Source organism: Lepus europaeus, chromosome X, assembly GCF_033115175.1.
Source record: "Lepus europaeus isolate LE1 chromosome X, mLepTim1.pri, whole genome shotgun sequence".
In the NCBI taxonomy this organism is placed as follows: domain Eukaryota; kingdom Metazoa; phylum Chordata; class Mammalia; order Lagomorpha; family Leporidae; genus Lepus; species Lepus europaeus.
This window is the reverse complement of record NC_084850.1, coordinates 52,201,912-52,229,839: the sequence shown is the minus strand read 5'-3', so window position 1 is coordinate 52,229,839 and position 27,928 is coordinate 52,201,912. Positions and strand designations below refer to the sequence as shown.

At 39.0% G+C, this 27,928-nt stretch overlaps 1 protein-coding gene across 1 annotated transcript in view; it reads left to right on the top strand.

The window, feature by feature from the left end:
- Positions 1-235: 235 nt before the first annotated feature.
- DCX (doublecortin) overlaps positions 236-27,928 on the top strand; it is a 111,671-nt gene continuing 83,978 nt past the window's right edge. The window contains exons 1-2 of the mRNA XM_062183039.1: positions 236-599; positions 8,917-9,257. Coding sequence (XP_062039023.1) covers positions 236-599; positions 8,917-9,257 — 705 coding nt within the window. The remainder of the gene's footprint in view (positions 600-8,916; positions 9,258-27,928) is intronic.

Here is a 27,928-nt window from a genome sequence, read left to right as displayed (position 1 = left end):
CTGCCCCGCCCCTCCTTCTTCTCTATTAAGATCAATATTCCTGCAGGTCAGGGCAAGCAGCAGATGGGTCACGGGCTTTCTTCAACCAGTTCTTTTCACAGGCAGCAGATTGCAGACCTGGATCTGGCTAATATTTGAATCTCTTTCTCTTTTTTCCCTCTTGCCCCCTTTTCTTTTCCTCTCTTTACCCCTACCCCTTTCTCCAACACTCAGGTTTCTGAGGTTCCACTGAAATATGGAACTTGATTTTGGACATTTTGATGAAAGAGATAAGGCATCCAGGAACATGAGAGGTTCAAGGATGAACGGGCTGCCTAGCCCCACTCACAGCGCCCACTGTAGCTTCTACCGAACCAGAACCTTGCAGGCACTGAGCAATGAGAAAAAAGCCAAGAAGGTACGTTTCTACCGCAATGGGGACCGCTACTTCAAGGGGATTGTGTACGCTGTGTCCTCTGACCGTTTCCGCAGCTTCGACGCCTTGCTAGCTGATCTGACTCGATCTCTGTCTGACAACATCAACCTGCCTCAGGGAGTGCGTTACATTTACACCATTGATGGATCCAGGAAGATTGGAAGCATGGATGAATTGGAGGAAGGTAATTCAAGTAGTGGGTGCTGGCTTTTGGTGGGAGGTGCTCTCATTTGTTATGGTTACATTCTTAGATTTCATGGAAAGAAATTAGGAAATGTAGTTGTTAATGCATCAGGCTGTTGCTCAGACTTCTGATTTTATAGGCATCAATAGAGCCATTAGCCGTCACCCTTCATGGCCTTTGGTCTCTGCTGAGGTTGAAGTCTGGATGGTGGGGATAAGGCTTTGTGCTTATCTGCCAGGGTTTACAAAGGAAAATGTGAATTTTGGTGCTTATGCTGCATATGGTTCATAATTAACTCTGAGTAGTATTGTCAAGGCAGATTATGAAGCAATCATGGGTATAATGAGGAAGACATTTGTATGGGTTAACAGAGAAAATACTATGCCCAAATTTCCTTTGAACTGCTGAGAAATTATTTGGGAATTGCAACTCATTGGAAATCTGCATCCTAAAAACAGTACTTCCTGGACATATTCACAGAGGATTATACTTTTAGGTAAGTGGGTACTGCTCAGCTGTTGCTTCTAAAAAGCCTTCTTCCGGGTGTGTCCCTAAGGCTGAGGTCATTGGGAGAAATGCCAAAGAAAGCTGTAGGTATGCCTGGTATTTTAATAAAGATTATTCCTGTTACAATAGGGACTGACTCACTGTACCTCAAAAGACAACCAAAGCCCCAAATAAGTTGAAATGTTCTTTAGAATTTGGTATTGCAACTGAATTTGCTGACCAGACTTGCTGAAAATCCTGATGCCCTGTGTGCCACCCAAAAATGAGGGAAATCCTAGCTCTTCCCAAAACTTGCTCAGCTGCAAGGTCTTCTTTGTGGTCATTTAGAAAATAGATCTTGAATCAGATTCTTAATATTCTATATTGTCAAACTGATTATATTGAGCATGCTTCCATAGTACTGCTTTTAAATTGGTGGTTATAACACATGTGATCAATTTAACTTGATACAGTGCTTTAAAGAACAGCCTCAAGGAGTGATGCTATTGAAAATCTTTCTCCTCCAGCCCCTCCCTCATTATCCAGCCTGCAGGCTTCACTCTCTCCATTCTCAGAACACAGGTGACATTAAAACAAGGAGATCTCTATTGAAACCATAGTATGAAATGATCAACAAGGAAGAAGAAACAGCACATCACATGGCTTGCTTTGGGAGTACTCTAAGATTCTTGTGCTCCTAGACAAAGGAGCATGAGGGCTTCCCTTGTACAAGACCCCAGGTCTCTCAAGTAGTCAGGCTGATTGAATGGGGCCATTTGCTTATAAGATAGCATCAATATAGCTGCTGCATGTGAATCTCAAGGTTCAAATCCAGATTTGTTTTTTTATATTACTGACCTTGAAAAGCAATGCTAAAGAAACTTAAATTATTTGATGATGTGCTGGATGAACTGGAAGAGGTTAATCATAGGTCTTCCTGACCATAAAAGGATTGGCCATCCTAGTGCATATCTCAAAGGAGATTGAGGACAAACTTGAAGGTTTGAAGGGTTTGAAGCTAGGTTGAGGGAGCTGTCCAACAGACTAATAAGTTGAGTGTCTTTTGTCACTGTAAAATGCATATCTCAGTTAAATCTGATGGGTTTCTCTTTAATAACTTTCACAAAGCCCCTTGAATCATCAAGTATGTCCTCATTGTCTTTTCTTTCTTTTTTTTTCTTTTTCTTTTTTTTGGGGGGGGGCAGGCAGAGTTAGACAGTGAGAAAGAAAGAGGGAAAGGTCTTCCTTCTGTTGTTTCACCCCCCAAATGGCCGCTACAGCCGGCACACTGTGCCTATCCGAAGCCAGGAGCCAGGTGCTTCCTCCTGGTCTCCCATGTGGATGCAGGGACCCAAGCACTTGAGCCATCCTCCACTGCCTTCCTGGGCCACAGCAGAGAGCCAGACTGGAAGAGGAGCAACCGGGACAGAATCCAGCGCCCCAACCAGGACTAGAACCTGGTGTGCTGGTGCCACAGTCAGAGGATTAGCCTAGTGAGCCACGGCACTGGCCTCGTTCTCATTTTCACTAGCTGCGATTTTCTAAAGACCATAATAGATGCTAAGACAGAATTCTGAAACAAATGACATTATATGTCAATGATTATAATATTCTTATATGTAAGAGGGGTGTTATGTACAGATTTTGCCCAGAATCTATTTTTTTTAACATTGATTTTCTCCCTGGATTGCGTGTGACTCTGTGTGTGTGTGTGTGTGTTGGAAGAGGGATGGTGATAATCTCAACCCAATATGGATAAGTAATATAATTTTGAAAAGACTGCGATTTTCTTTTCCCTTGAGTCACTTTGGGTCTTCTGAGATTAGAATCTTCTCATCTACCACATCTACCACATCTACCACTTGGGTGCAGTGGTACATTCTAATGAATTCTTGGACTATGTGGATTGTGAATAGGGCCCAGTTGCATTTGTTCATATGTCATTACCACAATAACTTACAGTAGACCTTAATGCCTTTCCGTTCCTGAGTACTGTTCACTCAGTCAAGGAAATTCAGGGCCATCTGGGATAGTGTTGAGAAATGTGGTCAGTTTCCCCACAACTACAGAGCCAAACAGGAAAGGGTACTGGGATATGTAAGATGAAAAAAATGGGCCCTTTCCTCTCATATTTTGTAATTTAGAGCTACTTGTCTGGAGATGGAGGACAGAAGTCCCTTCACTGTTCACCTCTGGAAGATATTGAATGAAAGGTTAAAATTTTTCATATACATTGTTTCCTGGCTTCAAATTGAAAAAGCTAGGAAATATACTCGAGCAAAAAATCAGGGGTGTTGAGTTCTAGTTTTAGAGGCAGACAATTATGATTGAAAAATGAGTCTTTGGAATCAGATTTGGTTCAAATCCAAGATCTGCCAGCTGCTACCCTGTGTGATTTTCGAGAAACCATTTAGATTCCTGGAGCCTCAGTTTTTGTTTTTTTTTTTTTAAATTTCTAAAGCAGGAACTATCATTTTGAGAATTAAATGAGACAATGGATATGAAGTGCTAATTATTCTGTCTGACACACAATAGCAGTCAACAAAGGATAACTATTATTATTTGAGTCATTCTAGTTTATATAAGTTAGCTAGATGATCATAGGTTTGGCCTTATCAATGTGACTAATGTTCTCTCTTTTTAAAATAACTGTTCTTTTTTTTAAAAAAAACTTTATTGAGGCACAATTTATATTCCATAAAATTCTCTCATTTAAATGTACAATTCCATCTTCTTAGCAAATTATCCAGTGGTACAACCTTGGCCATAATCTCACTGTAGATCATTTTCATCTCATCAAGAAGAAACTCTGTACCAATCAGCTGTCACTGCCCATATTCTTCAACCTTTCCAGTTGTAGACAGCTATTAATCTATATTATTTCTCTATAGATTTGCCTATTTTGGACATTGCCTCTAAATTCAATAGTACAGTACATGATCTTTTATAATTCATTCATTTACAATATTTTTTCAAGGTTTCTCCATATTGTACCATGCATTGATACTATATTCCTTTTTATTGAGGAATAATATCCCATTGTATGTACAGACTACATTGTATATCTCTTGTGAGTAATATTTTTAACTATAAAATGAGACTAGTGACACATGCCTTCTCTATTCATTAGGGAGGTTGTGAGAATAAAATTAGATAATAGATATGGAAACCCATTGACAGGTAAAACTATAATCACAGAGTACTACTATTGTTAATGTTGTAAAATAATAACAAAAATAATAATGACAACAATGATGAGCATGAAGGGTTGTAATATCTAGTGGTTTACAAATAAGGCTCTCTTTCAGAGCTTTGAAAAATGTAGATTCCTGATCCACACCAGACTTATTGACTCAGAATCCCTAGAATTTGTATTGTATTTTTACAAATCTCCACAGGTGATTCTTATGAGCACTATGATATGAACATATTAAAGTAGGTGTTCTGATAGTCCCCTCCAGATAACTAGAGTGGCAGTAGTTAACTAGGAATATATAAATCTTTTTTTTTTTTTTTGCTTTGTAGATCTTAGAGGAGTAATGGATCATGGAACACACAGTTTCCAAATGGCCACATTATTAAACATTTTGCCTGAAATTAAATGAACTAAAAAGCAATTGGTTAATAATCACTCTGGCCTCGTGGTACCCTTTTGTCTAGTGCCTCCAGGCTACTGTCTGCTGCTATGTAATGAAAGTATTAAAGAGCATTTTGGACCAAAGTCAGATTATTGATATCAGCTTTCCAAGGCTCCTTGAGTTCACCAAAGATCTTAGTAAAGCCATATTGGATGTGGCCCTCATTATCTATATCCTCAGTAGTTTGGTGAATATAATGCACTAGTCATTGTTCCTTTTGTCTGGTCTTTCCTTTAGTTTTCATTATTGAATCTTTCTTCCTCCCCTTATAACCTGTCCAATCCTTTCCTCCTTTCTTCTATGTGTGAACCCAGATCAATTTTATTGATATCATTTATGACCAACCATCTTTTCTGAACCTAAACTGAGACAAGTTGATACATTATTATGTGGACCACGGGTCAAAATATTTAATTGGGACAGTCTCAGAAAATCTGAGCTGTATGGTAAAACTAGCTATGACTCAGTTTGTTTGCCATAGCTCATTTTCTCCAATGACATGAAACAAGCTTCTCACTAATTTATTGTTAAAGACAAGCATTTATAAATTCCTGGGAGGAAAACATTGTTAATCGGTGTGATAATACAATAAAGTATCATTAACATTTTTTTCTTGAGTTAAGAAACCCTGGAGGAGCAGCAGCAGTCTAGGCAGAAGTGCTTTTGCACTGAGAATATATAAATATATTTACTGTATTTGAAAATGGAGCCCCATTGAAAGGGATGGGAAGTAGACATTAGATCACCTTAAGCCCACAGCTCCTTCCACTCCTGCTCTTTCAGCTGTACTTCCATGATTTCATTTCCTTACTCTCTCACCCTCAAGCAGATTGTCAATACCAGCAAATTGTCACCTTGCTTGGCTCCAAAACCACTTTCCTTCTAACTCCCTGTGGGGGGAAATGACCTCTGGAAACTGTGGCAGGATGGGACACCAGCTGTGCAAAGGTGCAACACACCTCATCCAGTGCCAAATGCCAGGCAGCTGAACATGCAGGAAGCATAAAGCTCTGGCAGTAGACATCTGAAATGTTCTCAAGATCAGAACAAGAAACCTTTAGTCTGGCAAAGTAACACACCTGATGTCTTTCCAGGAGCAGAAACAGAGTTTGTTGTGGTGGGCACCCACTTATTTAACATTTAATTGCTATAACAGCTTTGTTTCCTAAAGCCTATCTGATATGAAAAACAAGAAAATTTATTCTTACCTTTAAGACCCAGAAGAGGCATAACTGTCACTTCACATAATGCCTTCAATTTATAGTTGGAAAATCTGAGACTCAGAGAGATTAAGCTATTTGCCCATGATCACAGAGCTTAGAGGTTCCTGGCTAGGATTTGATTCCAGGTCTGTGATTCCCAACTCATTGCTCTTAACAATGATACATGTGCCGCCCTCAACAAGCATCAGCTTTGATAGCAATAGTTTTGCTGATTGCTAGCCATAGAGCTACATTTGGCATTTGCAGCAACTGGAAGCCATCTCTTGAGCAACAGAACAACTTATCTTTGGGGAATGAGACCCTTGTGCTCAAGGAATGTCACCATCACAGCTCAATTCCTAAACAGCTGACCTTGCTGTTTTCTCTTTTCTTTTCCTTCAATTTCTCCTCTTTTAATTTACTTTCTCTCAGCTTTTTTCCCCTCTTCTCCCTCTTTGCTCTTTCCTTCTTGTTCTCTTCTCTATTCCTGCAGATTAGGGGCTTCAGAATAATAATAGCTGGAATTTAACAGGTGCTTATTATGTTCTAGGCTCTGCGTTCAATACTTCCTATCTATCATTTGCTTTGTGTTCCACAACAACCTTACAAGGTAGATATTGCAATCACTCCCACTTTATAGACAAGAAACTGTAGTCAAGGAAGTTTAGATAACTTGCTCAAGGGCACACAACTATTTGGGAACTCCATTCTGACTGACATCACATCAGGTGCTCTTTTTCCATTACTCCATATTCAGGCCCAAAGGAAGGCATAGTGACTAAAATGTGCTGGCAGAAGGTGCTTAACTAGATTTGGCGGAGGGCTGGGCCCTCTGGAAACTTCTTGGATGCCATATGATACTCTAACTCTCTTCCATCATGTTCATTTTCATCTGGGGATGGTTAATCATGCTCAGAGTTCAGAGGCTTAAGAGGTTTAAGAGTTGGGAGTAAAAAAAAAGCCCCAAGTCCTAATAGAGCTACACAGCTGACTCTAGCGGAGACTGTGGATGAGTGAAATCATAAATATATAGCCTCATACATTTCCACACCACCAGTTGTCTGACAGCATTTTAAAGTACATGACAAGTTATGGAAAACATCTGACTCAACAGCAGTGACCTCTGTGGACGTGCCCATGAATCTGGTAAAATGCTAAGGCAAGAGGCCATTTATAGGGTGTGGAGAATAATGGTTGTGAATATATGGAAAAAACCAAGGGGGTTCCTTCATCCTTTTAGGTCACAAGTTAATGACTCCAGCCATGTAATCACTTGCACTAGGTTGGGTTAGCCAACAAGGGAGCTAGAAAAATTAGTGTTTCTCTTGACTGGAGTCTTTAACTCATCATGGATGTATATATGTATAACAAGTGGCAGAGGCTGCCTGTGAATGCATCCCTTGAACCCGTGTCAAGAGAGAAGAATGCTAGTGGCTTCTGGGACCAAAGGTATCTTCAGGTGCCACTTTGCATATGTTGGATACCTCTTGCCACCCCCCTACACACATATATAAATGTTCTCAAAGGGACCCTAGAGATTCTAACTGAAACTTCTCTTAGCACTAACTGAGAAATTTATTAATTAACATGACTTAAAGGATTTCGTGCTACATACAGCAAAGCAATCAGTATTTGCAAAGGGAGAAAATCAACAGCCTGGTGTTTCTGAATGTCTCTATGTAGTTCTCCTGCTGAGACTAAAAGCAGAAGAGCCATCAGGCTGTAATTGTGTTAAATGCTTCCCTTGCACTGGCAAGAGTTTATTTATTTATTTAGGGTTATTACTGATGGCTTAAGACTAATGAAATCACACTGCTTCTGCTACTCAGCCTCTAGATGAACTTCTGTGTACCTTGGGGCTAATATGTTTTACTCAACAAATTCAACCTTTTCCAATAATCTCTCCCCCAGGCTGTGCCTACCTCTCTTCCTATATTCCCCAGCTTCCAGCCCCAGGTGTCTAATCCCCTCATCTTGCCTCTAGTCCCTGCATTTCTTCTACTGTATTAGTTCCTCTAGCCCAAGGTAAATGTGAAAATAACAGTAGATCCTTTAAATCCATATATCAAGCTGCACATCTCTATCTCATTACTTGTGGCAGCCAAGGCTGAGCACTGGTGACTATGACCCTGAGTACACAGGTCTAGAATGCAGTATTTGGGAGGATGGAAAGATAAAGGGTGGGTGGCAGAAATGCAGGAGCGTATTTTTCAAGCAAGAGCTGGACTTGCAAACACAAGGAATGATGTGTGCATGCTGTATATGTCTTTGTGTATATGTACAGGCTGTTACTGAGACAGTTTTTCCACCTGGATATGGGATGAGCAGTATAGGACACATTTTACACACCCACATACATTCAACAGACACACATACATTTCACATTTCCATATTCCAATGATTAGCCATATTCTGTGTGCAACGGATGATCTAGCTTCTTGCCAAGTATGTACTGTATGCCCAACATGGAAGGCTGATTGACTCACTTTAATTTAGAACATGTATTAATTATGAAAATTGGGAATATGAGTCCAGGACAGGATCACTAAGAAATATGATGTTAAAAACTTTCCAGTGATGTCCTAAAAGTTAAAAAAAATCCTAAAAAATAACAAAAATATTTATTCCAATGAAACAACATCAAGCATAAAAACCTCACTTGTTAGACTAAATTCATGAATGTTCATTGTCCTTAGAACCCTTAGCTTCACAAGGTTCTTGAACCATTTGTGCTGCTATTTGGAAGGAGTTTTGCTGATGACTTACTCTTGAGTTTGAATGAGCCAAGTTGTTAGAGAACTCACTTAGGAACTGTACTTAAGGTTGGTTATTACCACCATTTCTTGAAAAATCATACTGCAATGTTAGTATGTATTCATTTAATTAGAATAGTATATATATATATATATATATACACACACACACACACACATATACATATATAAAATATAATGTTAAACTAATCACCTTACCACTGATTTCTTCCCTTAGGGGAAAGCTATGTCTGTTCCTCAGACAACTTCTTTAAAAAGGTGGAGTACACCAAGAATGTCAATCCCAACTGGTCTGTCAATGTGAAGACATCTGCCAATATGAAAGCCCCCCAGTCCCTGGCAAGCAGCAACAGTGCTCAAGCCAGGGAAAACAAAGACTTTGTGCGCCCCAAGCTGGTGACCATTATCCGCAGTGGGGTGAAGCCTCGGAAGGCTGTACGTGTGCTTCTGAACAAGAAGACAGCTCATTCTTTTGAGCAAGTCCTCACTGATATCACTGAAGCCATCAAACTAGAAACTGGGGTTGTCAAAAAACTCTACACTCTGGATGGGAAACAGGTAAGTGTCTTTTCAAAGTACTTTTCTCATTTTTTCTTAATCTTTGGATGACTGCTTTATACCTAAGATATAATGTTTAGCTGAAGGACTCTTCCTCCACATCTTATCATCTTTCCCTGATATTATATGTCTCATCAGAAGGAAAGGTCTTTTCAGAGGCAAAGCAGTAGACCAGGAATCTGAGGCTTTGAAATTCAAATCTGCTTCTGAATTACCAAGTACAATGGTCACTTAGATTCAGCTTCCTTATCTGCTAAGAAAAAAAAGCATTAGACCTATACCTATGGATTCTTATGAATATGGATTTAGCTGTTACATGACATAACTTTTATTGTTTAGCACTTGTGGATGAAAGTGAAATTTGTCCACTCATCTTTTAGATACCTTCACATTGGCATTCAGTGTCTATTATGAGGAAAGGAAGTTGAAGTGACCTTCATGGCTACGAAAGCAGTCAGATACAATGGAAGCACTGAAGTCTCCGGTTCATTGTCTTTGCCTTATATTAAATCATGCTTTTTCTCTCCCCCTTTTCCATGTGACATAGCTGTCTTAATTTGGTTTCACTGATGGTTTGTGTGAGAAAGAGACTATTTCAGAATCCTAAAATTAGCCTAAGAAAGATGCTGCCATCTGTTCTCCTCCAAATCAGGTTCTTCATGTCATTGGTTATGCTACTAAAGTACCACCTATATTAATATCTGGGAAAGAATGCAACCAGGCGTCTCCATCAGACAGATGCATCATTCTCTTGAGCATAGATAGCTGTAAATATATGTCAAACCATGTTCCAAGGGAATTGGAACAGTGTCTGATTCTGTTGGCTCTAAAGAGAATCCTGGTCCCCCGTCAGAGAAGACAAGTGTGGGCTATTATCAGTCCATTCAGTCTACCTCTTAAAATTTCTTTGGTGATTAGACAACTATATAGATTCTAAAAAAGCAGATATTCTATACATCAAAATGACTGATGGGTGTTCTAATGCAGAACTGAGCCTCCTCCATAATGTGTGATCTAAGATTTTAAGTTTCATGGGAAACTCAATCATATACTATATACTTGTGGATTTTGATAAATTTGTGACTTCTGTTTCTCATTGTTTTTTTTGACCTGAGAGGTCCCAGGAGACATTGTTTATACCTGATTTGTATTTGCTTTACCAAAGCAGTGGGTTTACCTGTGATGTTGGGTAGAGTTTCAACTCCCAAGCATCTCTCTACAAATGTCTCTTTTCTGAGTACCAAGTATATAATAAAAAGGAGCTGCCTAGAAAAAGCTTAACTGCTGAAAACTCATCTTGGAGAAATAAGATCTAAAAATTTTGCAATCAGTGGATTGCAAATATATTTGATATCCCACCTAAGGCAGAGATATGCGCTACAACCATTTCATAAGACAGCCTATTCCATTTTTCAACAGCTGTAATTTTTAAGGAAAGACTTCCCTTAGTTTAGATATGTCTCCTCTATACCATCAGTAACATAGGAAAAATACATATTAAGAATTTAAAACTGGGAATCTGATGAAATAGAGATAGGTAGAGGTAGAGGTAGGGGTAGAGGCAGGGAGAGAGAGAGGGAGAGAGAAAGAGAGAGAGGAGAAAGTTAGTTATCACTCAATCACTCAGCTTCTATTTCATTCCCCAAATGCATACAACAATCAGTGTTGAGGCGGGAACTCAATCCAGGTCTCCCATGTGAGTGGCCAGAAGCCAATTCCTTGTGCCGTCACCACTTTCTCCCAAGGTCTGCATTAGCAAGAAGCTGGAATCAGGAGCTGGAGTCAGAACTCAAACTCAGTTACTCTGATGTGGGATGAAGACATCTGTACCGGCATCTTAGCTGCTAGGCCAAACACCTTCCCCTGCTTTCTAATTGTCCCTTATTATGTGACATTGAGCTAATTACTCAACCACCCTAAACCTCACACTCCTCTGAACAAAGGCACTGGTCACACCTTCCCTCCCCATGTGCATAGGATTCTCATGAGGATCAAATGAAGTACTAGATATAAAAGCATTCTTTAAATTAAGGTGCATATATATATATATATATATATATTCATATAATTCATCTTCCATCTGCTAGTTCACTCCACAAATGGCCACAGCCCTGGTCAAAGCCAGGAGACAGGAATTCCTTTCAGGTCTCCCATGTGGGTGGCAGGGGCCCAAGTACTTGGTCCATCTTGTCCTGCTTTCCCGGGCACATTAGCAGGAAGTTGGATCAAAAGTGGAGCAGCTTGGACTTGAATTGGCACTCATATGGGATGCTGGCATTGCAGGTAGTGGTTTTACCCACTATGCCACAACACTGACCCTCTTTAAAACATTATTTTATTTTATTTGAGAGAGAGAGGGAGAGAGAAAAAGAGAGAAACTCCACATTTACTCCCCAAATGCCTGCTGGGAACAAGGAACTCAATCCAGATCTCCCATGTGGGTCTCACGAACCCGACCGCTTGAATCATCACCTGCTGGCTCCCAAGGTACACCTTAGCAAGAAACTGAAATTGACAGCAGAACTGAGACTCAAACCCTGACATTCTAATATGGGATGTAGGCATCCCAAGCATCATCTTAACAGCTATGACCTTCATCACTCTCATCATGAATTTCTAATGTTTTGTGGCAATATAACACACTTTGGCATTCTGTGATTGCTCCTGATACTATGAGAGGGCTTCAAAAATTCATGGAAAAATAGAACAAAAAGCTGATGCAAAGCCCCATGAGATTTTTGAAGTCATCCTCTATATAAAGGGACACCTCCACCTTTTGGGTAAATAATCTCTACTTCAGTGATGAGTATATTTTCATCCTATAATAAAATTTGACAGTAGCACAACATCTCCAAGTCCTTTAAGTGTCAGTTTCATTTTTTGTGAAATATATTATTAAATGCTACCAAAGGACATGGTGTGTATGTACAGAAATATTATAGAGTATTGCTCAATGGAACAGAACAACACCATTTAAGGCATCTATACCTGTATATATACAGTTCCCTCTCTTTAAAATATCTCCCTTTAAATGTTAGTTTAATTAATTAGTTTAAACATCATTTTATCTTTGAAGACAACTATCTCCACCAGGCAGAGTAAAAGCAGTCCTATTTTTTTAAATTTATGCTCAGCTTTGGTACATTGTGGATTCTTTATAAATGTTTGCTGATTAAATGAACTAACATGAATGGATGCTCACATGGCTCAGGTAAATGTTCTGAGAGGTCTTCCTTCAGTGTTCAAGATGCTGTTCTTAGGCCTATCAGAAGAGATCAAGGGACTTTCAATGTACTGGGTGTTCCACCTGGGCAGCTTCTATCAGGTGGTTTCATTGGAAATCACTGAGTAATGACATTTAAAGCAAGTGTATTGTGAGGAGAGCTGGCCTCATTGGTGTAAAACCTGAAGTTCTTAAGAAAAAATGTTGCATAGTCAAATAAGGTTGTGAAATGCTGCATATTTTATGCCTTTCCTAGAGATTCATAGTGTTCATTGGCACATTAAATGTTCTGAGAAGTCCTAGAGCAAGGACATCTGTTTAATGAAATTCAGGATGTCCCAATCTTATTTAATCACAAGCACTTTTTAATGAACCACACATGCAGTAGTATTTCAAAAAGTTTGTGGAAATATAGAATTAAATGTTCAGTTTGGTGCAAAAAATTTTGAAATCGATTCACAGTTTGTGTAATGTGCATTTTCCATAAACTTTTTTTTGAAGATATACAGAGAATGGGAGAAAGAGCAAGCACACTGGGAAATGCTATTTACAGAAGATACTGAATGATTAGGAACTAACTATCCAAAAATTAATGGTAATATTAGTATTCATGGGGTAACTCTCACAAATTAAACATTGTTGTATCATTATAGTAAGGATTTTAAATAACAAAATTTGAGGATGTGTGGACAAACCTACTAATTACAGAAGAGGTGCTTGAAAATCAGGGTCAAATGCAAAAATTTGGATCTCAGCCCATTTCCCAATACTAGTGAGGACAGTTCTAATGTTACCACCTGTCAGTCACTTTGATCATTAGTGGATATTCTTAATACTTATGAATATGATCTTCCTCTCTGGAGGCTAAAGGAACATGTGTTGCAATGGTTTGGACTTGCTTGGATGAGATTCTAGTGCCTGTCTTTGGCTGCAAGTGGCATCAGGCATTAAACTGGAAATGACAAAAGTATGGTCAAAGCTGTTTGTTGTGCAACATTTTATTCATGAAACCAAGGCCATTACTTTATTTCAGTGTATGTCCTTACTGGATCCCAAATAAATCAAGTCAAGTTGTTTTCTCCCCTCCATTTAAATAATGATCAGCGAAAAGAGCCCATTTGATTATATTAAATTTATTGTCACTTCTACTCTTATGTGTACCATTTAGCTCAAACTGATAGACTATCAGTTATAAATGTGGCTCTCATTTCCTTCTGTTTTCATTTTGTTTGGATGTACTTTTTTGGAGTCCTTGATCCATGTAGGACTTATGTTTTGCTGGTATAGAAGACTGCTATCCTGACCTCTTGTCTGTGAGATAGCTGTGGTCTATGTAGATAGTAAAGCTAAAAATCACAATACAAAGATATGTGTATTGATACCTCACACCAGAAAAACGTTGTAAATGGAATAAGGAGTAGTTGACAAGGCTCTGACTATTCCCAGGGGCCAGAAACTATTTCTGGGAGATCAAGGAGTACCTGATAGAAAGTTGGATGATGATGTAGTCTCAGGCAGTTATTCTTTTGATTCCTTGGCTTTTGGCATGATTGTGGTATGTTGCCAAAATTATCCAATAATTAATTTTTCATAAATAAACCATAAATTGACCTTCATGCATAAAGGTCATGGGTATATAAAAACTGGAACCCAAATTACTGGTTCACTGATAATAATGGTTCAATAGATACATAGTCTGGTCTGAAAATCAATTCCATAAAGCAGAAAGTATGATGCTTCTGTTAGAGTTGCAAAGCTTTAATAATAGACTTCCAGTTGTTTGGCATCATACAGAGAGGTGCATCTGGTTCTCATACTACTCTTTTCATGGTACACTGATTGGTATCTCTGGGTTTAGTTTTTTCCATACTGAGGATCTGTACAAGAAAAGATTCACTGTTGTCTCAAGTACCTTTAGTACTTGTGTTAACTTTGTTAGGTCCGTTTTCAATTGGGTGAACTTATTTTATGTTTTATCTGTACTTTTCTGGTAAGTCTCAGAATAACAGATGAAATTTTTAAGCCAATTCCAAAGTCACCTTGGAAACTAGAACAGAAGCTTTAAGGGAATGGTTGAAGAAAAACATGAAGATAAGAGCACAAAGGATGCTAGAACTGCTGCTGAGTATTCTAGGAAAACCTTCCCCCTTGCCATAAAAAAATAACTGGGTACTATGAGCACAAAGGCAATTGCAAGAAACACAGGAAGATGGTTGGATTTAACCTTGGAAACATTGAGTGCACTTCTCAAGGTGTATGTGTCATTTCTTTGTCAGCTTTTCCTCCCCTGTTATCACTGCTTCCTGTAGTTGCATCTGATCTTACTTACACTCCCCTGGCCTCCAACTTTTCCTAACCTCTCTCCTCCTTCTACTGTTATTATCCTGTCAGTCAAAGTTGAGCTCAATAGAAAAGGCCATGTGGCCATAAATTATTCCCCAAATGGAAGGTCAGTTATCATTGATCTTCACGTGAGAAAATCAAAGCTGGAAAGATGATGCTTATATTACAAAAACTTCTCTTACCTATCCTCCCACAAATTCTTGGAGACAGGCTTGGGGAGGATTGGCTTAAACATGAAGTGGAAAAGAGCAAAAGTGGACATCCAAGCTGGGCTCTGTGAAAAGTGACACTTTGTAAACTTCCTCCCCATGTGTGGGGTGATAGATTTTGCACATTAAGAGAGAACTTGAGCTGGAGATGATCAAACATCAATTATACTGCCCTTCTGGAAAGAAAAGACTAAGTGTAGCCTGGAAATAAGCTATGTCTCCAGTAATTTATACTCCTAGAGTTTCATTACTGATGAGCCACTCCTGGCTCTGGGCAGTGGTAGAGGGGCACTTGATCATTTAAACCAAAAGTTTCAGCTTAGTGTTCTAGCCTCCCATATTGACTAGTATATCACTGTTTAATATTTAGCAAATGGAAAAAGCCTTTAATTGTGATTTCAGAGACCTGAATTCTAGTCTTCACTCTGCTCTCCATTGGCCATGTGATATTGGCCTGATCACTTCTCTTTTGTGGGCTTTTGTTCAGGAGGAGGCATTAGTATATGACCATTAAGAGTACCTTTAGCCCCAGTGTAACAAAACATTCATCTTACATTGTTGGTCCTGTCTAGACGTTGTTTTTCTACCAAGTTACTACTCCTGTCAATGTACTCTAACATCTCTGTACTCCAAAGATGGTCAACCTGATACAGTCTTACCTTGGTGGTTTTCTAGGATGATTCCTAAATGATATTTTCAGAATTCTTATATTGAGATATTTCTTGCTGCTCGTGATGACATGGTCAAAGAATATGTTCAAACTTGTAATTTTGATTTGACCTCTTTTTCTTTCCAATGTGGATTGTATGAGGAGAAGGCAGAGGACTCACTAAACAGAGAGATGCTAAGCAATGACAAACATTTGACTGCTCTGTTATCAAGGCATTCCAACCATAATGGTGCTATTTTCAATGATGGACAATGATTGGTGCTGCTGGGGGTGGTTAGCATTAGAGCTATGTGCATGCTATTTCTTGAAAAGACTGAAAATTTCATCAAATTGGGACTGATTTACCCAGGGATACAGGCTGTTCCATTACCAATTGTTTGAGGAGCTTCACTCTTATTTGTAGTTATTTATTTTAATCTTTCTCATTATTTTCTTTTTTTCAACTTTTATTTAATAAATATAAATTTCCAATGTACAACTTCTGGATTATAGTGGCTTTTCCCCCCATAAACTCCCTCCCACCCACAACCATCCCATCTCCCACTCCCTCTCCCATCCCATTCTTTATCAAGATTAATTTTCAATTATCTTTATATACAGAAGATCAACTTAGTATATAATAAGTAAAGGTTTCAACAGACTGCACCCACACAGACACACAAAGTATAGAATACTGTTTGAGTAGTAGTTTTACCATTAATTTGCATAGTACAACACATTAAGGACAGAGATTCTACGTGGGAAGTAGGTGCACAGTGACTCCCATTGTTGATTTAACAATTGACATTCTTATTTATGACGTCAGTAATCACCCAAGGCTCTTGTCATGAGCTGCTAAGGCTATGGAAGCCTCTTGAGTTCATAAACTCTGATCTTATTTAGACAAGGCCATAGTCGAAGTGGAAGTTCTCTCTTCCCTGCAGGGAAAGGTACCTCCTTCTTTGATGGCCTGTTCTTTCCTCTGGGATCTTACTCATAGAGATCTTTCATATAGGTCATTTTTTTTTTTGCGACAGTGTCTTGGCTTTCCATGCCTGCAAAACTCTCATGGGCTTTTTAGGCAGATCCGAATGCCTTAAGGGCTGATTCTTAGGCCAGAGTGCTGTTTAGGACTTCTGCCATTCTATGAGTCTGCTGTGTATCTCACTTCCCATGTTGGATTGTTCTCTCCTTTTTAATTCTATCAGTTATTATTAGGAGACATTAGTCTTGTTTATGTGATCCTTTTGACACTTAATCCTATCATTATGATCAATTATGAACTGAAACTTATCACTTTGACTAGTGAGATGGCATTGGTGCATGCCACCATGATGGGATTGATTTGGAATCCCCTGGCACGTTTCTAGCTCTACCATTAGGGGTAAGTCCGAGAGAGCATGTCCCAAACTGTACATCTCCTCCCTCTCTTATCCCCACTCATATTTAACAGGGATCACTTTTCAGTTAAATTTAAACTCCTAAGAATAATTGTGTGTTAATTAAAGAGTCTCATTATTTTCATCCGTTAACAGTAGCAAAGAAAGCACTGTTTCTAATACCAATTTTTAAAACAGATTTATAGAGATATAATCTCCATACCATAGAATTCATCTTTTTAAAAAGTGTTATTTATTTATTTGTTTGTTTTAAAGCCATAGTGACAGAGATGGTCGAGAAACAGAAAGAGATGGAAATCTTCCATCCACTGGTTCATTCCCAAAATGGCTGCAATGGCCAGGGATGATCCAAGTTGAAGCCAGAAGCCAAGAACTCCATCTAGGTCCCCCATAGGGGTAGCAGGGGCACAAGTACTTGAGGGCCATATTCCACTGCTTTCTCAGGCACCATAACAAAAGAGCTGGATAGGAAACAGAACGGATAACACTTGAACTGGTGCTCATATGGGATGCCAGTATTGTAAGTGGTGGCCCAACCTGCTGCTCCACCACCAGCTCAGCCTGCTGTGCCATCACCAGTACCCCCCCCCAACTTTTTAAACAATTCACCCATTTTAAGGATAAAAATCCAATGACTTTTAGTATATTCATAGAGTTCTGCATTCATCACAACTATTTTTCATTTCCTAATGGTTTTCTTATCTTTTATTTTTTAAAGATTTATTTTTTATTTATTTGAAAGGCAGAGTGACAGATAGAGAGGGAGAGACAGAGAGAAAGAAATCTATCCATTGGTTCACTACCCAAATGGTCACAACTGGGCCAGACCAAGTCAGGAGCTTAGAACTCCATGTGGCTCTCCCACATGGGTGACAGGGCCCCAAGTACTTGGACCATCACCTTCTGCCTTCCCAGGTACATTAGCAGGGAGCAAGATTGCAAGTGGAGCAGCTGGGGTTTGAATCAGGGCTCTGATATGGGCTCTGGCACCAAAGACAGCAGCTTAACCCATTGAGTCACAGTATCAGCCCTTGTTAACCTTTCAATAGAAAAATATTTCACTTTGACTAAGCATAATTTTTCTTTCATGCACTATGTCCTACTTTCATATGTAAGAATTCTTTGTCTAATTCAATGGTTTATTTTCTTTCATGTTGTCTTCTGGAAATTTTATAGTTCAGCTCTTGCATTTGAGTCTCTGATGTATTCTGTGTTGATCATTGTGTATGGGGTGAGGTAAAGATCAATTTTTTAGGGGGATATTGGAGGACAGCAGATGGATATCTTATTTTTCCAATACTATCTGTTGAAAAGATAAGCTAGATTTTTTAAAATTTGAATTTAATTTGACATTTAGAAATCGCAGTGGCTTAACGAGTCAAATTCTCAGAAGATTTCTAGAACATCTAAGAACTTTAGGTATGTCTTAGCCCATTTTATTTTTCTATAATAAATTAGCTAAGATTAAGTAATTTACATTGCTAACATGGTGCTAACATCTTCTCATCTTCTGGTGAGAGCTGCATGCTGTTTCAACTCATGGCTGAAAGTAGAAGGGCAAGAAGCACATGTACAGAGAGGGAAAGAAAAGAGGATGAGCTTCCACAATACCGAATACATTCCCAAGAGAAAGGCATTGATTTAGTCATAAGGGCTCTGCACCCATGACCTAATCACTTTCCACTAGGCTCGACTTTCCAACACTGCCATTTTGAACACCAAGATACAAAATGAGTTTTGGTAGGGACAATCCATATTCAAACCATGAGCAAACATAACACATAAGCTTCTATATACATGCTCTGGAATAGTAACTCACTCTAAGGCTGCAGCTAAGAGATTGGCTCAGTCTCATTTAGCAGGAAAAAAGTTTGCTTAAAAGAGGTTAAAAAAGACTATTGGTCCTAGATAGTACCTCCACTTTGCTCTAGAATCCTGAATTTCCAAGCCAGACTCAACCAAACTTGTCTTTCCCATTTCCTATTGCTTCGGGGTAGTACTAAAGCAGAGTTGGACCAGAGGTTGGATAATGCTAAGATCTGATTCCAGAATTGTTAGGATTACTTCTTTGGTAACAGCTTAAGATATAATGCACATATCATAAACTTAAATCACTCAAAGTGCGAAGTTCAATACTCACAGAAATGTACAATCATCACTGTAATCAATTCTAGAACATTTTCATCATATCTCCTACCCCCTAACTCCCTAACCCTAACCATTAACTCACTTTCTATTTATATATATTTGCTTTTCTGGATGTTTAAAATTACTGAATCATATACTATATGATCTTTTGTAACTGGCTTTTTATACTTATCAAAATGTTTTTAAGGGTCATCCATGTTCTGTCATGTCTATTTACTAATAATATTCCATTATATAGATAAATAAAACATTTTATTTATAAGTTTATTTGTTAGTGGACATTTGGTTTGTTTCTACCTTTTGGCTATTATGAATAATGTTGATATGAACATCTGTGTCCAAGTACTTTTGTATATGCATATTTTCATTTCTCTTGAGTATATAATTAGCATTAGAATTTCATGCTGTTGAGGTTTCTTGTTTTAAAATTTTCATTTATTTGAGATGCAGAGGGACAGAGATCTCCAATCTTCATGTTTACTTCCCAATTTAACACAATACCTGCAGGAGAGCCAGGCTGGAGCTAGGAGCTAGGAACTCCATTCAGATCTCTGTCTTGGGTGTCAAGGACTCAAATTCTTAAGCCATCATCTGATGCCTCCTAGGGATCACATTAGCAGTAAGCTGGATCAGAAGCAGAGGATCCTGGACATGAACAAGGCACTCTGATGTGGGATTCAGAAATCCCAAGTGACATTTTAACAGTTGTGTCAAATGCCCACTCCTGTTGAAGTTTCTTGACTTCCTGACACCTAACAAAAAAACTCAAATGCTTAAAACAAGTACCCCAAGGTATACTCCAAACAAATAAGTTCATACTCTTTTTTTCATGTAGATGCTCAGAGTTCTTGCCAAAATAATTTAGATTGTGCAGACAGCTTTTTTGTTTGCCAATTTAATTTCCTTTGGGTAAATTCCAAGGAGTGGTATGGCTGGGTTGTATGGTAGGGTTATACTCAGGTTTCTGAGGAATCTCCAGACTGACTTCCATAGTGGCTTAACCAGTTTGCATCCCCACCAACAGTGGGTTAGTGTCCCTTTTTCCCCACATCCACTCCAGCACCTATTGTTGGTAGATTTCTGAATGTGAGCCATTCTAACTGGGGTGAGGTGAAACCTCATTGTGGTTTTGATTTGCATTTCCCTGATTGCTAGTGATCTTGAACATCTTTTCATGTGTCTGTTGGCCATTTGGATTTCCTCTTTGGAAAAATGTCTATTGAGGTCCTTGGCCCATCTCTTAAGTGGGTTGTTTGTTTTGATGTTGGGGGGTTTCTTGATTTCTTTGTAGATTCTGGTTATCAACCCTTTATCTGTTGCATAGTTTGCAAATATTTTTTCCCATTCTGTCAGTTGCCTGTTCACTTTCCTGACTGTTTCTTTTGAAGTACAGAAACTTCTCAATTTGATGCAATCCCAAATGTTAATTTTTGCTTTGACTGCCTGTGCTTCTGGGGTCTTTTCCAAGAAGTCTTTGCCAGTACCTGTATCTTGAAGGGTTTCTCCAATGCTCTCTAATAATTTGATGGTTTTGGGTCGTAGATTTAAGTCTTTAATCCATGTTGAGTGAATTTTTGTGTAAGGCGAAAGGTAGGTGTCTTGATTCATGCTTCTGCATGTGGAAATCCAATTTTCCCAGCACCATTTATTGAATAGACTGTCCTTACTCCAGGGATTGGTTTTGGATCGTTGATCAAATATAAGTTGGCTGTAAATGTTTGGATTGATTTCTGGTGTTTCTATTCTGTTCCATAGGTCTATCCATCTGTTTCTGTACCAGGGATATTGGTCTGTAATTCTCTTTCAATGCTGCATCTTTTTCTGGCTTAGGAATTAAGGTGAGGTTGGCTTCATAAAAAGAATTTGGGAGGATTCCCTCTTTTTCGATTGTTCTGAATGGTTTGAGAAGAATTGGAGTTAGTTCTTCTTTAAATGTCTGGTAGAATTCAGCAGTGAATCCATCCAGTCCTGGGCTTTTCTTTGTTGGGAGGGCCTTTATTACTGATTCAATTTCTGTCTCAGTTATGGGTCTGTTTAGGTTTTCTATGTCTTCCTGGTACAATTTAGGTAGGTTGCATGTGTCCAGGAATCTATCCATTTCTGATATGTTTCCCTGTTTGCTGGCATACAAGTCCTTGTAGTAATTTCTGATGATTCTTTTTATTTCTGTGGTGTCTGTTGTTACGTTTCCTTTTTCATCTCTGATTTTATTGATTTGGGTCTTTTCTCTTCTTTTTTAGTTAGTTGGGCCAATGGGGTGTCAATTTTGTTTATTTTTTCAAATAACCAGCTCCTCGTTTGGCTGATTTTTTGTAATGTGTCTTTGGATTCAATCCTGTTGATTTCTTCTCTGATTTTAATTATTTCTCTTCTCCTACTAGCTTTGGGTCTGGTTTGTTGCAGTTTTTCTAGATCCTTGAGATGCATTGAAAGCTCATTTATTTGGTGCCTTTCCAATTTCTTGATGTAGGCACCTATTGATATAAACTTTCCTCTTAACACTGCTTTTGCTGTATCCCTTAAGTTTTGGTATGTTGTGCTGTTATCCTCATTTACTTCCAGAAAGTTTTTGATTTCTCTTTTGATTTCTTCTATGACCCAGTGTTCATTCAGGAGCATGTTATTCAGTCTCCATGTGTTTGCATATGCTCTAGCAATTCCTGAGTTGCTAATTTCCAACTTCATTCCTCTATGGTCTGAGAAGCTGCATGGTATGATTCAAATTCTTTTCAATTTCCTGAGACTTGCTTTATGGCCTAGTATGTGGTCAATCCTAGAGAAGGTTCCATGTACTGCTGCGAAGAATGTAAATTCTTTATGTGTAGGAAGAAAAGTTCTGTAGATATCTGTTAGATCCATTTGGGCTATAGTGTCGCTTAAATCTACTGTCTCCTTGTTTATCTTCTGTCATGTTGATCTGTCTACTTCTGAGAGTGGAGTATTGAAGTCCCCCAGTACTATTGTATTCGAGTCTAAGTTTCCCTTTAAGTCCCTTAACAAATCTTTTAAATAAACTGGTGCCCTGTAATTAGGTGCATATACATTGATAATCGTTCTATCTTCCAGTTGAATTGATCCCTTAATCATTATATAGTGCCCCCTTTGTCTCTCTTGACAGTTTTTGTGTTAAAGTTTATGTTGTCCGATATTGAGATGGCTACACCTGCTCTTTTTTTTATTTCTGTTGGCATGGTATATCTTTTTCCAGCCTTTCACTTTCAGTCTGTATGCATCTTTGTTGTAAGCAGCAAAAAGATGGGTTTTGTTCCTTAACCCAGTCAGCCAATTGGTGTCTTTTAACTGGACAGTTCACGCCATTAATGTTTAATGTGACTATGGATAAGTAGTAACTTTACCCTGCCTTTTGCCAAAGATATTTTCTAATATATGCTTTGAACTCCCTGTGATATTTTGCTGTGAGGTTTCCTTCTTTTACCTTCTTTCATATTGATGACCATGTTTCTGTGTTTCTGTGTGTAACACATCTTTAAGCATCTTTTGCAGGACAGGATGAGTGGCGACACATTCTTTCAATTTCTATTTGCTATGAAAGGTCTTTATTTCACCTTCATTCACAAATGAGAGCTTTGCAGGATATAATATTCTGGGCTGGCAGTTTTTCTCTCTTAGCACCTGGGCTATGTCTTGCCATCCCCTTCTAGCCTGTGGGATTTCTGATGAGAAGTCTGCTGTGAGTCTAATTGGAGATCCTCTGAGAGTAATCTGATGGTTCTCTCTTGCACATTTTAGAATCTTTTCTTTATGTTTCACTGTGGTGAGTTTGATTACAACGTGTTGTGGTGAGGATCTCTTTTGGTCATGTTTACTAGGGGTTCTATGAGCTTCCTGTACTAGGATGTCTCTGTCCTTCTGCAGACCCGGGAAGTTCTCTGCAAGTATCTCACTAAAAAGGCCTTCTAATCCTTTCTCCCCCTCCATGCCTTCAGGAACTCCTAGAACCTGAATGTTGGGTTTTTTAATAGTATCCTGTAGATTCCCAACAATATTTTTTTAGATTTCTAATTTCCTCTTCTTTTTTTTTTGGTTTGACTGTATACTTTCCTGTTCTCTGTCTTCTAAGTCTGATATTCTCTCTTCTGTTTCACTATCTCTGTTTTTAAGGCTCTCTAATGTGTTTGTAATTTGATCTATTGAGTTCTTCATTTCATTTTGATTTCTCTTCACTATCACACTTTCTTGTTCTACTAGTTACTGTGTTTCATTTTGATTCCTGCTTAAGATTTCATTTTCTTTAAGGAGATTTTCTATCCTGTCCAGTAAGGAATTCTGTAGTTCAAGCATTTGTTTTTGAAAACTTCTAATTGTTCTTATCATAAATTTTTTGAAATCCATATCTTGCATTTCTTCCATCTCATCATTTTCATAATCTTGGCTTGGGGTGTCTTGTTCATTTGGGGGTTTCATAATGTCTTCCTTGTTCTTGTTTCCTCGGCTTCTGCGTTTGTTGCTTGGCATTGTGGAGATATTCTTTGGATTCTTCTTCCCTTGCTGTGGTGTTTTTTTCTTGTTATACTATGACTGTATTAAGTGAACTGTCTGCTTTTGATGGAGCCTTAGAGGCTTGAGATGGGTGTGACTTGAGAGCTCTGTTTGGTTCCTCAGGGTTAAGGGTGTGCCAAAAGTGACACTCCCAGGTTAGGTGTGGTAAATCTCTCTCTCTCTCTCTCTCTCTCTCTCTCTCTCTCTCTCTCTCTTTGATTCAGAAGGGAAGTAATTCCACACAGCTGGGTGGAATTGAAGGTAGTTAGCAGGCGAATGATATACCCACAGGAGCTAGAGATTGGAAGCTCTTTCCCAAGGACCACACAGGGAATCTGTGCTGCCCTCAGTGTGGGCTCAAATTCTCCTGCAGTCTCCCATTGGGTTGCCAAGGTTACCGAATTGTAGCATCTCTGGAGAGTACTGATGTGAATTCCGTGAGTTCTCTCCCCCACCGTCTCTTTTTTCACAGTCTCAGTTCATTAGTACCACACATTCACTATGTCCTAATCTCCTGTTATTTCACACACACACACACACACACACACACCCCAGAGTCAGGTTTTTCTGCTTGGCTGAGGGCAGGTGCAGAACTGAGGTCGCCCCGCTTATGACATATGTCCAAAATGGCGTCTGCTCTTTGTCTTGCTTGCCTTTGAGAGGTGAGCGGAGAGAGAGAAACTCATGTCCATATGGTCACCTTTTTTTCCTCTCTCTTCTAGTTAGCCAGGTGAACTTGTCCCCATGGGGTTTCAAGCCCCGTTCCCTCTAGTCTCCTCTTTCTACTTTCCTGCCGGTGTCTTGGGCTATTGAGGTTCGCCTCAACTCGCGTTTGGTGTGTTGATTCTGCTGCTGGTGTCCCGAACCATGGTCTCCCATGCTCTCCACACAGGTCCACTGTGAATCACTAGTTCCGGAGGAGTTTCCTCTGCTGTTTCTTCCCCTACTCTTTCTTGAACTTGAAGTATCTCCACTTTAATTAAACTGTCTCTTCCCGGACTATCAGTGTGCTCCCTTCCTATTCGGCCATCTTGCTGCTCTCCTCTGTTACTAAGTCTTAAACAGAAGAAGTCATAAGAAAACATTTTCTTCCTTTTATAAGTTTTTAAAAATTTGTTTCGTTTCACTTTATTCAGAAGACAGAGAGCCAGAGAGAGAGAGACAGAGACAGAGGGATATTCCATCTGTTGATTCACCCCCAAAATGTCTGCATAAACCAGGAATGTGCCAGGCCAAAGGACGGAGCCAGGAACTTCATCCAGGTCTTCCTCATGGGTGGCAGAGACACAAGCACTTGAATATCATCTACTGCCTCCTAGTATCTACATTAACAGGAAGCTGGATTGGGATCAAAGGAGCTGCCAGGCTCTCTCATATGGGATGTAAGTCACCCGGGCATCTTAACCACTGCACCAGCTCTTTTAACCTCCCAGAATCAATGATACTTTCTAAATAGAAGTGACCTACAGTCCAATGAGTCACAGACTCTCTCCAAACCACCAATGTTCCTTATTTTTAAAAAGACATATCAAAAAACTCTCCCAGAATCCCAGTCCGTCTATCTTTCCTACATTTAGAACACTTTACTCTTGATACCACAGATTTTATTCTCTTCAGGTCTTGTAATATTATTTCCTGAAAATTGTAGAGAGCCATAGTCTTTCTGCATTAGTTCAGTGGCCCTCAATAAAGACAGTTTTCTACACCCCCCCCACAATGAGATCCTTGAAAAAGTCTAGAAGAGCCAGCACTATGGTGTACCAGCTTAAGCATATTGGCTGTCATCCATATGGGCTCCAGCGTGAGTCTTGGCTGTTCCATTTGTGATCCAGCTCCCTACTAATGTTCCTGGGAAAGCAGCAGAAGATGGTCCAATTATTTAGGCCCCTATACCCATATAGGAGACCCAGAGGAAGCTCCTAACTTCTGGCTTTGGCCTGGCCCAACCCTAGCCATTGTGGCCATTTGGGGAGGGAACCAGTGTATGGTGTATGGAATTTCTCTCTCTCTCTCTCTCTCTCTCTCTCTCTCTCTCTCTCTCTCTCTCTGCCTTTTAAATAAATAAAATGTATCTGAAGTAGTGGGTGAGAGCTCCATTTGTCTGTCTGGCATCTCTGCCTCTCACATAAATACCTAAATAAAAATTTTAAAGACAAAAGAAAGAAAGAAAGAAAAAGTCTGGAGAAATTAGAAATCATATTTGGGAAATAGTTGTGAGGTAGAAATTAGAGAACTTAGTAATTAATTGAATTTCATGGTTTACTAGTTGTCTTTGCTGTGTGATAAATTACCACAAACATAGTGCCTTAACAGCACTTATTAAATAAAATAAAACAGCACTTATTTATCAACTCATAGCTCTGTAGGTCAGAGTTAATGCAAGCTAGTCTGGGTTGTTTGCTTAAGATCTTGGCTAAAGTCAAACTTGATTGATCGATAACCTTACCAAGGATGGATATGAGAAGTTCTCCCAGGAGAAAACCATGGGGACATTAATATTAAAGAGTCGAGTGGGAGGAAGAGCCCAGGAATTGTTAGAGAATCAGAGAAAACTAAATGAAGATTTATCCATAGAGGTTAACCGAGTAATTTGGGAGCAGGAATATGTAGCAAACCTTTCATATAAAGATTTAAGAAAGTAAATCAGAAAAAATGGGGTAATTTGAATGGTTATTATTACTGGGTACCAGAAGAAAAATTCTCTAGTAGACCAGAGAGTGGAGCCTTTTTCAGGAAGACCCTCAGGGGTAACTAGGTAGATGAAGCCAGGACTGGATCAGATTATGGAATCTTTGCTGGCAGCTTCCCATGCTCCAGATATATCAAAACTTGCCTGCTCAGCATCTCATTGTCTCTCTGCTGGTTTTTGTGTTATATCTAGTTCATTGCTAAAATGTTTTTTTCTGTATAATTTATGTCATAGATGTACTTTAATATGAGTATACAGAGCTAGCATTTAGCCCAATTGTGCTCTTCTTCTATCTTATTACTTAAAACCCTATCCCCAGACAGGTCAGACTTTTCTGGGTCTGATTTGCTCAGAGCCTGGGCCTCAGCTCATGGATTCAGTTGGCATAACTCCATCAAATCAATCCTCACTATAATGTTAGCTCCAATAAGTTTAGAGCCTATTTCTCAAATTACGTTATATGTAACAGAATTCTGATCACATGCGTATATTTTTGTCAAATAAATTTAGTAATGCTACATAGTATATTCTACTCTTGAAAAAAAACTCTAAGAAATCTCTTTGATTTTATTTAGACCAGTATACCCAAAACTTGTTTGAACACCAAACCCTTAAAAAAATAATCTATGACCATATGGCAGAATGCACTTTGGGAATCAGTGGCCTCTGCCTTAGCTATTTGTTTGCATTTTAATTGGAGAACCTTGAAAAGGAAAAACCGTGGAGCCCCAATGGAATAATTAAATTGAAGGAAAACAGGCACCATTGCATTTTGACAGGGCTTATGAACTGAAGCAAGAAGGCTTTTGTAGATAGAGACCTGACAGTCACCACAAAGGTAACACCTATTTACCCATGATCAGGGCAGGACTTGAAAGCATCCATCCTTGATACAGATTCTAGAAGGAAAAGAAGAAACTGAACATAGGGGATAATTTTCTAGAAGATGTTTCAAGAGTCTCTGAATGATGTAAGAGATTAGGAAAATCCCTTGGGTCATAAGCATTAAAGACCAGCTTCTCTAACCACAGTGGTAAAGAGGCAGCAACAGCATGTGCCAGGTTTAGAACCTTCACAATAGATTTATTCCTATACAAACCAGCACCCCTTCCATTGCTCCAAGCTGCAGAGTCTCACTGGAAAACTTAGACAAGTTTACTAATCAGACTTAATTTCCATAAGCAGTGCTTACCATTTAAATACCCTGCACACTTTCCATTGCAAAAAGCCTTTGCTTGTCCAGCTGGCAACAATTTGGCAGACCCTAGGGGTCTGAATGGTTCACCCAGTATGGAAATACCTCTTAAAAGTGGTTTTGGGCCAGAGACCAGTACCTTCTGAAGTCTCTTTCTGTCTGCGTATACACACTTGTGTCCCTGTTTCTTTTAAGTATTGGCTGTCTCATCTGATGAAGTTGTATATAAATATTTATATGTCAGGACATTTCTGGTCTTACTCACCAGAGACATTACAGCTTTGATAAAAAGCTTCCCTCTGGCAGTATTGGCCT